Raw genomic sequence first — 11,044 nt, 5'->3', positions numbered from 1 at the left:
TATTGTTGTAAGGAGATGGCTTCATAAGTTGTATTAACTTGTGCCAAATCCTATTTTCCAATTTTGGTTAATAAAATATGTTTAAAGTCAAAGTCAAAGTAACATTAAACAGTTGTTTGACAAAACTAGGTCACAGTGACATAATTAGGCAAAACAGTTCTAAATTCATTTCTGAACCCAATGACAATTATCAATAATGTAGGCCAATTTTTCAAATGTAGGTAGCAATGAACTTAATTAAGTAAAACCGAATTATGTGCATATTTTTAAACCCCATGATAATATCAATTTAGAAGTATGTCACAGTGACCTGATTTTGTCGGACGATGGACGCCTATGTACGACACGGACAAGGTGAGTTAATGTTACATAAACTAGGAATCCTATAAGGTCCATTTACCTCGGTCAATTTTCAACGGACTACGCGTGGAAAATTGACCTCTTACGGGGTTCATTTTCAACAGGAGAGTCAGGTTTCCACGGTTCCCCGGTTCCATCCTCAACGTTGAAAACTGACCCCGGTTTACTTTTCAACGGGGTTAGATTTCAACGTTACACCGGCGACAGGGGTCATTCTCTAAAGCAAATAGTTGCAAAAGCGTGAAGAGAAAAATATATTTACTACAAACTTATTATATGAATAACTTACCAGAAAATGCAGCGTGTGCCACTAATTCATAAGCTGTTTCAAAAATAGGTTAACCACTAGAAATTTTAGTGTTTTTTTTATATAATTTTAAAGCAGTAAAGTATGAACTGTAGTGTCGTTACCGTGTACTTATGTCGAGTCTGGTGTAGAGGATTGATCATGTACCAGAACACTGTCATTAACCGTGATACTCTCAACAACATTCTCAGATTTTACAGAAGTTCTTAACTGAACTCATTATAAATGTCTTCATACATGATTTTTTATTCAAATAGTTTACCGCCACGTCTGTTTAAAGTTGTTTTTGTGTTCGGCTTATTTTTTTCTGTCTTTTTTTTTAGCGGGAATATTTAAGTTGATATTTGCTTAAAGGTCCTGGCGTGATTTACGCTAATTTCTATGTACTTGGGAAATGTTTTTTTTTAAATCGTTAAATTGATAGAAAGCGGAACCATGGCAACACGTTTAGTACCTTGTTACAAGTTGAATAAACATTGAGGTATGTGAAATTATGGACGCAAATTAAACAAATACTATTAATTGGCAGTGATGGACAAAAATTACGTCGAACTTAAGGGGGTATATGGAGCTAGTCGAATTAATGTACCACTACCCCGGCTTCATTTTTCTCACACGGGTAGGGGAGATGTCCTACCGTTTACGGCATTGTGACAAATATCTTTACTTGGAAAACAGGAACTGACGTCACAGTTACCGCTTAGATGAATAAGCGTCATAGTAACAATGACGTCATTTGTCGCACATTTTCCTGACAACGAAGACTACGCACAGCGGAGGGGATCTATGTCGTGGACGTTGCGATGGTGAAATCAACCGTTCAAGAAAGTTTAGATGAAGCTTTCGAACAGAGGTAAGACCTAAAACCAATTTTTAAGATATCAGAAAAAGATAAAAAAAAAAATGCCACATATGTCGACTAAGCTGGGTATTTTCCACTGAACGCATCATTTTAAAATGTGGATGTCTTTTAAATTTGGTATCTAAGTATACATCTCCTTAAATTTTTCTTTCATGTTTGTTATTTAATTTGCCTGATTAACTGGGACAGATTTGGTCTTATACGTAGATACTACATCCTTGATATCCAGGGATTACGCTCACTTTCGCTCTCTGCACCCCTGGAAAATGTCATAGCAAAATTGAAGGCACATGGCTATCAATTTGATTGGTGTCAGGTAAAATAACCTGACCAATCACTAGTCTGATACGTGTCCTTTGAAGATTACAAAGGAGCGATACCCAACTTCAAAGCCAATACATTTTACCGTTACGCGACAGCGAGATTCTTATGATGTACATCAAAGGATCAAACTAGTCTTCTTGTCTCACCCACAAGGCGGTGCACACTGAGCCTTCAATTTTGCTATGACATATTCCAGGGGTGCAGAAATCGAAAGTGAGCGTAACCCTGGGGTATCGAGGATGTATATACTGATGATTAATAATCTACTCGTTGTCTTGACAACGTTTGTCGTTTTGATGAAAGTTGATTTTTTGTGAAATCTCAGCCACGGACTTTGAATACCGAGAAATGCTTGGGCTCCTTTTTTCTCCCCTTATTTACAAAAGTTTATTAATAAAACGCCAATAAACGGATTATTTCCTTAGAAATCCGAAATTCAAGCATTTTCATTTATTCTGTTTAATACAAGAGGGAAAATAAATAGCTCTGACGAACTGCATAGAAACTGAACGCACTTTTCGGTCAAATGGTCACTGGGTGGGGATTTCAAACCTAACCAGGACCCCGGCCTTGTGGACTTATTCCCTGGATCATATGGTTACTGGTTGAGGATTTCAGTCATTACCATATTCTAAACCAGGCACTAAGCCCCCGACGTGTATAGAGCCGGACCCGGAACCTGGAGCCAATCCTGGCAGTAGGATATGATCTCAACCTTTCCTTTGTTATGACCAACGCATCGTTAAGCCCCTGGAAGATTCGCAATGATGGTCATCCAACAACCAATCACCAATCCCTCCATTATCCACCAAGTATCATGACTTTAGACCTCGTGGTTCCTGAGATAATGGTGTATGAAGATTTTAACATATTTGGCCTCTAAGACTTTGAAAATAAGCCAATGCCATATATAAGGGAACCTTAAAGCATTCCATCTCAGGTAGCTGCTGGCCAGATATCATTATCCTAGGTTTTCTAGTTCTTAAGAAGAAGCTTTTCAACTGAAAAGTTGACGGACGGACGCCAACCCATGCGATCGTGCCAGTAGCGCTAAACAAATTATGTTACCATATGTGTTGAACGATAAAATATCATCCAAACAGATCAGATATTTCGCAAGCGATGAAAAAAGCATAATCTCATGCAAACATGTGTAGCAATTAAAAAAATGTTGATCTTACTTTTGGATGCAGATTAACGATCATGGATGAACCTTGGGCTGCCGACTACAGATTTGCAGAGAGTCGACTGTCACGCCGGGACCAGCATTCTCTTCGTCACGTACAGGTGGGCGTGGTGGCTTAAGGTCATATGATACCCTCATCATAACGTATAATCGTTATTTGTGTTAGAGTTATCTCCCTTACCCCCTCTTTACCCCTATCAACTTGTTGTGTAAATAATGCTTCAACAACTAATTAACCAAGTCACATTAAGTATGTTCATGTTATCAAACAAAAAAGTAGGTAAAATGGAGATTAAACAGCACAATATTCATTTTTTAATTAGAAGAGCATACAAGTGAAAAGGTAATGGTTTCCAACGTTTTTATTTAATTTTAAAAATACGCTACATTTGGCCACAGGCGAATCATTGAAGATATAAAAATCATTTAAATAGTTCAATGATATTTTGATTAGCCTTTTTTTTATATTATATAATCTAGAGAAGACCATCTTCAGAAGTCAGGAATAGAATCAAACAGAGGAAACCTTTACCAGAAAATAAACACGAATGTTGCAAATATGAGCATGTCACGAACAACGAGGAGAGAGGCATTCTGGGTACATCAGTGACGTCACCGATCAGACTCGAACACGAAGCTTACACGGCAAAGGAGTTTAAACATCAACACTTCCTTGGTAGGTGAAAAGGTTTATAGTGGAAGCTCCGCGAATAATATCCCTACAGTGGAACCTTATTACTCTGGTACAATGATGCCTTGCCTGTATTTGTCTTCTCTATATTATTGCTTTAATACTCCGGACACAAAATGTTGTTTTCTACTTTGAAACCTCATTAATCCGGACGCAAGTACTTGTCATCTACATTGGTACCTTGTAAGTCTGGACACAATTTACGTCTTTCTACAATGGAACCGCATTAGTCCGGACGCAATTATGTCTTTTATACAGTAGAACCTCGATCGTTAGTCTGGACATTATGTCTTACTAAAATGGAACCTCTTTACTCCGGCCATAAATACGCCGTTCTTCAGCGGAACCTTGTTAGTCTGGACATAATTATGTCTTTCAAATGCAGAACCTCGTTAGTTCGGACCCAATAATGTCTTTCTACAGTGGAACCTCAATAGTCCAGACACAATGCTATATTGTCTACATTGGAACCTATGAAGTCCAAATATAATTGTGAATCGAATTGTGTACAGCGTAACCTCTTTAATCCATACACAATTATGTCTTAGCTCCATTGTCACCTCTGAGAAACAAGTTTTTTTTTTTTTTACATTGGAACATATCAAAAGTCCGGAAATAATTATACCATATCTACATTGGAACCTTTTTCGTCCGGACGCAATTTTTTTTTTTAAACATTTGGAACACACAAGTTCAGACATGATAATGGTCCATTTATACTGGAACCTAATTACATGTAGTTCAAACGCTATTATACGTTATCAACAAACTATTCAGAGGAAACTCACTAGTCCGACAACAAGACATTTTATTTACAATTTGGCATTTTTATTCAGAACACAATTATGTCTTGTTTACAATGAACATCGTTTTTCTGGATCTTGCTTTTTTATTTTTTTACATGTTTCTTCAAATAGATTTTTTTGGAAAGGATAAGCTAGTGTTTTTGTTCACTTGTAGATGGTGCATCATTCAACGATTCTGTCGGTACATGTGTACAACCTACCTCAGCTTCATCCACGTGTCCAGAGGTAGGTCATAGCATAGCTACCTATCGCAAATGAGAAAGGAAAATAAAATAAAAAAATGCACCAGTGACAGGTACCTATGTTAATAGATATTGTCTATTCCGTCTTTGCGTTTTGCAGAGTTATCTTCTCTTGTGAGCAGGTATTGATTGTTACGTCAGTGGTTTGTGTGATAAAATTACATCGTTTTCTCAAATATTGATGACGTTACTCTCACAAACCGATGACGTTACAATCAATGCCTGCTCACAAGAGAAGATAACTCTGCAATACGCAAAGACGGAATACACCCCCGAGTTCTAGGGGCTTCGTTCACTAAGAGAACGTGAACCCCTTAATTTCGAAATATATTATCGACTTTGGAATATATCCTATCAAATATATATTAACGCTTAAATCAACGACTTATAAATACAGTTAAACCTTTTTTCTTAATTAAAAAAAAAAAATGAAATTGGTATAGCTTTTCCGACAGGCGCCATTTTGACTTGTGTAAGTAAAACTTGGTGCCTTTTCGTCGTCCCTGCCAGGAATATGTGATAATTTCATTGGTTGTTTATTATACAACCATTGTATGAATGTAAACAACATGCATCCTATCTATGCCATTAGCGCATTATCTAAAATAAGGTTAATGTGTTATTTATATTACAATCCATCAACGGTATTTGTAATTTTTATTTTTTTATTGAGATTTGGAATGATGTATTATTCCATCGATTTTCACAATGTTTCTAATCGCAGAGTCGTCTAGGTGAACTCAAAAAATCTTGATTAAAGTTTGATAAAGATACTGTAGCGCCTTTTCCCTCGTGCGCTATATCCTTTCCGCCTATTTCCACGTGGGCTATCATTGTTGTGCCTCTCCTCGTGTGCTTTAAACAAAAACATTTTCTTCGTGCACATTTTTTAATGAAAATTCAGAACTTCACATGTCAATTTTAATTTAACTTTTGAGGACTTCTTACACTAAACTCTGAATATTTTAACCTTACAGGTCGGCGTATGCTGTGATCACTTCTTGCCACCTAAGCAAAGCTGTCCACAGAACAACCATGCATGGTAAGTCTTGATTCGTACTACTGTCCACATGGTGAGAAACGAGTGAAATATGATCTCAGCACCTTTAAAAAGCCCAAAGCCATATATTATTTAAATGGTAGGCTACGAGTATTGTGCAATCAACGATTCGGAAATTCTTCCCTGTGATCTAATGTCCAACAGCACGTTTGGAAATTTCTAAACATTTTCTTCAGGTTGGTAAGTATGGATTATGAAAAGTTCTTTTTACACAACCAATATATTTTCTATGTGACGTTTCCATGACTTATTATATACGATATGCACACTGTCACCTTCATCAGACAAATGACCAGTGAAGCGTATGCACGCTAAGGTGTACACAGTTTACGAGTTGTCCACAAACTCGATGTCGATTTCGGCTACGCTGTAAACGTATGTAGAAAAAGTTAGTATATCTGTCGCAGAATGCGTATACAAAATCGGATGCAAAAACTGGTCGTATATTGGAGAAAGTGGAAAGCGATTTGGGGTCCGCCTTGGTGAACACCGGAAAGATACAGAAACCCAAGAAGGTAGGAATTCACCAGATCAGAAAGGAAGCAGTCAGAGTCCCAGATAAATAAATCGGCAATCACAGACCATGCCACACAGAAAAACCATGTGATTGACTGGGATAACTCTAAAATTTTGGACAGAGAGAGCAATCTGTTCAAGCGTCAGATAAAGGAAGCCGCCGCAGTGGGCCAGTTCTGAATCGAGACAAGGATGCTCAAAGACTCTCTCACATCTATGACCAAGAATCAAACAAGGCGTTGCTGAATCGGGTCATTCCGGTACATATATTCTAACTAGTGTGCATACGTTTACAGCGTAGCCGAAATCGACATCGATTTTGTGGACATCTCGTTCACATTTTACACCTTTGTGTGCATTAACTAGTCAAGTGATCGAAACGTCATATGGAAATTTTATTGGCTGTGAAAAATGAACTTTTCATTAACGTTTGGAAATTGTTTACTCAACCATAGCCTCGACATAAAGTATTCCAGTAGTGTATCCTAGTAATTGGCGGATTTTTGTCTTTACATTAAACGTGTCTAATGTCATTGCAGGGCATCAACTACAGGAAATGCACCAGCACCACGTCACTCTAGCACCACTTTAGGCAAACGCCACGGTGAGGTCATTGAAGTGAAGAAACCTGGTTTAAAACACCCCGATAGCAAAGAGAGTTCTACTTACTGTGTGCAAAATTACAAAAGAAGACTTACCAATTCCTCAAAAATCGTTACTCCGACTAAAACTATTCGAAATATTGAATGCAAAGGCAATGAAATCACTCATGAAAATAAAGATGGCTTTAAACGCCAGCGTGAACATGGTGGAGAAGCTCATTTCAGCGGTAAACGCTCGCGTCCACAACTTTGGCTAAGACACCCGAAGAACGACGAGTTCGAGGATATGACTGATGAAATCAATGTCGTCGTCGATTCGAGGACTGCAATGCTTTCTTCGTTGCAGGAACCGCAGACTCACAGCCATCAGTTTAAGAGGACTCTGGTCAAATCCGACCGTGTACGGCACTAGGGGGAGATTCTAACTGACAAGAAATACGTGAACGCGAACAAGGAGGGGAGTACAGGGTGAACGAAGGGAGGAATACTGTAAGCGTGACCAAGGGTCGGGCGTGTGAACACATGATAATCTTTGTGAACGTTAACAATACGAGAAGGGAGAGGAGTTAACAAGGGGATTGTGCTATAACTATACAAAATTGTTATTTCTTATATGCTTTTGGAAGATTTTACGTATGTACTATTGAGGGAAGAAAATTTATTTAACTACTTTATAACACAATTTTATGTGATTTTTACCGTTTTTCCCTCCCAAAATACAGCACGGCACGCTTTTGTAAAACATATTTTACACAAATATACCTGACTTTTAAAATCTGAACACTATTCAGAAAAAATGTATATGTTGAGGAATTCATTAAACTTGTTGAACATACTTGATATTTTTTTGTCTGCATTGTACATTAGCAGGCTGGTGAAAATATACCTGAAACCACAACTAGCATGCTGACATATATGGTATCCATAGTGAATTATTTTATCCCTTTTGCCTTTTCGGTAACATTCTACGTCATCCACATATTTGATAATGACGTAACACATTTTGCTTGCAACTTCAGTCAGGTTTGGCCAAAAAATGGATCTACTATCACATGAATCAATGTTACGGCGGATGTAGCTTTTTATAGGGGGTCGTTATGGGCATCCTCGGTATCCAGGGGTTACGCTCACTTTCTCTCTCTGTACCCCTGGAATCATCCGCGATATCCAGGGGTTACGCTAACTTTCTCTCTCTGTACCCCTGGAGTCATCCTCGATATCCAGGGGTTTCGCTCACTTTCTCTCTCTGTGCCCCTTGAATCATCCTCGATATCCAGGGGGTACGCTCACTTTCTCTCTCTTTACCCCTGGAATCATCCGCGATATCCAGGGGTTACGCTCGCTTTCTCTCTCGGTACCCCTGGAATCATCCTCGATCTCCAGGGGTTACGCTCACTTTCTCTCTCTGCACCCCTGGAAGATGTCATAGCAAAATTGAAGGCACATGGCTATCAATTTAATTGGTGTCGGATACAATAACCTGACCAATCACTAGGCTGATACTTGTCCTTTGAAGATTACAAAGGAGCGATACCCAACTTCAACGCCAATTTTTTTTACCGTTACGCGACAGCGAGATTCTTTTGATGTACATCAAAGGATCGAACTAGTCTTCTCGCCTCATCCACAAAGTGGTACACAGTGAGAATTCAATTTTGTTATGACATATGCCAGGGGTGCAGAGATCGAAAGTGAGCGTAACCCCTGGGGTATCGAGGATGATTCCAGGGGTGTAGAGAGCGAAAGTGAGCGTAACCCCTAGGGTAACGAGAATGCGTTATGGGTTAAAACTTCATCAAGTTATGCTGCCCAGTCATCATGCAGAGGCGAATGGTCGGTAGACTTGGGAGATACACCAATAATAATTGATTGATATACTGTGCCAAAAACCTGAACTACACTGCACCATAAGCCGTTCAGTCCTTCCAGGACTCATTGGTGATGCTAGGGGCCGAAAGGTGGAACTCCCAAATGGTCTTAACTACAGAAGACACTGAAGGAATGGGTGTGAATGAAACCCCTTAATATATGAATTTCAATATGAGAGGAGTACTGGTTATTTTCAAATTAATAATGTATTAAGTGTGTATATCATTAACCATGCCACTTCTCAAAGAGATAGCTCTGGCCATCAAGTTATTCTCCTGCAGTCTACCATCACATTGTACCTTGAGAGATGAACGTGTGGTAATTCATAGGTGTCAACCTCTGAAAACTTCAATGAGGGAGAAAGTACATTTGAGTTTTTGTGAGTATGGACTTGAATGAGGGAGATTTTAAAATTTGGTAAAATTGAGACATCCTCCCTGCTAATGAGCGAGGTTTGACAGCTATATGGTGATTGCACGTATATTAATTAGGACGCATCGGTGATAAAAGGGATATAAGGGAGCGGCAGCACGATTTACCAAAAAAGACCCAAAAATAAACATAGATATTTATATTTCTGCTACCTGACATTATGTAACATAATGATGTTTCCCGTTAATTGGATAGTTATAGTGACGCGAGTAATATTAACTATAACGTATTTGAGTTACTTCCCCTGCAAAGATCGATTTTTTTTTTTATATAACATGGTATTTTTCTCACTCTTTCCACATTATTTGACATAGATAGCCTATGTTTATTTTGTATTTGATAAGTGCTTTTGTTATAAAGAGGATGTGTTAACTTCGTACTTGTTTTTTAAGGTTCTGATTATTTCAATCTATTTTGCGTTTGCAGAAAATTATGTTACTACATTATAATATTAACTGAATATTATTTAAGTGTCGTCTGTGTTTTTTTGTGGTCTTATCTGGATGTTTTGGGGGTGTTTTTGGATGTTTTTGGGTAAATCGTGCCACCCTAAAGGAGTGCTGACACCGGCCTCCTCTTATCGGAAACATGGGGCCGTTTTTTATCTTATTATTCAGTTTTCTTCTTCTTCTTTGAGATATAACGATGTGTTTCGCGACCTCATCCCAGGTTTCTGTATCACAAACTTTCAATAGGCTGGATACAATGTCAAAAATGTTAATCGATAGGACAATGATCTACGGCTCCGGCAGCTATTCTTAACGACAAACTTGATAGCTTTCTACTTCTGTTCCATGATATTGGCTATTTATCATGACACTTGACTTCTTCGTAATTCAGAAGTTGCTTTAAGGTTTAAACAAATTTGACGCAAGTAATCTTAAAAACAGGCAAATGACATTATTTTAAACAAACTTGATAGCTATTGATACTAGAATGTTACAAGGCATATCAACACATGGCTCTTTTCATCATTCCAAAAAGTGTTTAAACAATTTTACAATTCTAACCAATGTGAACTTGAAAGTCGGTCGAGGTAATCATCCTGTCACCCTGGTAAAATACTATTTTTAATTTGGTTAGGGAGAATTTCCTCTTTAGCTTATTCTCCGGTAGAGCGTCAGAACAGTAAATCAGAAGTCCTGGGTTTGACCCCTAGCGGAGACATTGAAAAAATAATTACCTCCGTTACAATCTGAACAAGCCTTTAAAAACTTTACCCCCAGCGTGCTACTAGCAACATACCATCACCCTTTGCCTCTTGATTATTTTGTGAAGATGTTTTAAGATTAAAAAAAAATGACAACTGTGTGATCTTGAAAATGGGTCAAGGTCAATCATTTGAATAAATTTGATAGTCCTTCAACAAACCATAGTGCTGGCTTAAACCTTAGGGAGTATTTATAATTCGTAAGAAATTGTTTAAATTTAGTTTAAATTTTATTAATTTGACCCCTGTGAACTTGAAGGTGCACCAAAAGGTCATTCAATTGAATAAACTTGATTGCCATTCATCCCAACATACTGCTGACCCAGTATCATTACCCCAGGCCTAGGGGTTGATCATCAGAGGTTGTTTCAACGTTTTAACAGGTTTGACCATTGTCACCTTGAAAGTGGGTCAATTCTTTATCCAAGCATACTATTTGCCAAATATCACCATGCTAGGACTCTTTGCTATTTAGAAGAAGTTATTTGAAGTGTTTGCGACATTGAAAGTGGGTCAATGCCATTTATTTGACAAACTTGATAATTCTTCACCCAGCATGCTACTGGTCACTGTAATA

General features: G+C 38.1%; 1 protein-coding gene across 1 annotated transcript; it reads left to right on the top strand.

Annotated features, from left to right (window-relative positions):
• The first annotated feature begins 1,386 nt into the window (after positions 1–1,386).
• Positions 1,387–7,786, top strand: LOC110462341. The gene is made up of 6 exons (XM_021516277.1): positions 1,387–1,520; positions 3,047–3,140; positions 3,520–3,715; positions 4,691–4,761; positions 5,756–5,820; positions 6,894–7,786. Exons 1-6 carry the CDS (start codon positions 1,471–1,473, stop codon positions 7,366–7,368), a joined length of 951 nt encoding a protein of 316 aa, XP_021371952.1. The 5' UTR covers positions 1,387–1,470; the 3' UTR covers positions 7,369–7,786.
• The last annotated feature ends 3,258 nt before the right edge of the window (positions 7,787–11,044 follow it).

Source organism: Mizuhopecten yessoensis, unplaced genomic scaffold, assembly GCF_002113885.1.
Source record: "Mizuhopecten yessoensis strain PY_sf001 unplaced genomic scaffold, ASM211388v2 scaffold10771, whole genome shotgun sequence".
Taxonomy (NCBI): Eukaryota; Metazoa; Mollusca; class Bivalvia; order Pectinida; family Pectinidae; genus Mizuhopecten; species Mizuhopecten yessoensis.
Note: the sequence above shows the minus strand (reverse complement) of the source record. Positions and strands in the feature narration are given on the sequence as shown.

Excerpts from the sequence above, each read along its gene's own strand:
- LOC110462341 (XM_021516277.1), top strand. The coding sequence starts at position 1,471 with ATGGTGAAATCAACCGTTCAAGAAAGTTTAGATGAAGCTTTCGAACAG. Across the intron at positions 4,762-5,755 it reads CTTCATCCACGTGTCCAGAG|GTCGGCGTATGCTGTGATCA; the intron begins GTAGGTCATAGC and ends TTAACCTTACAG. Across the intron at positions 5,821-6,893 it reads CCACAGAACAACCATGCATG|GGCATCAACTACAGGAAATG; the intron begins GTAAGTCTTGAT and ends ATGTCATTGCAG.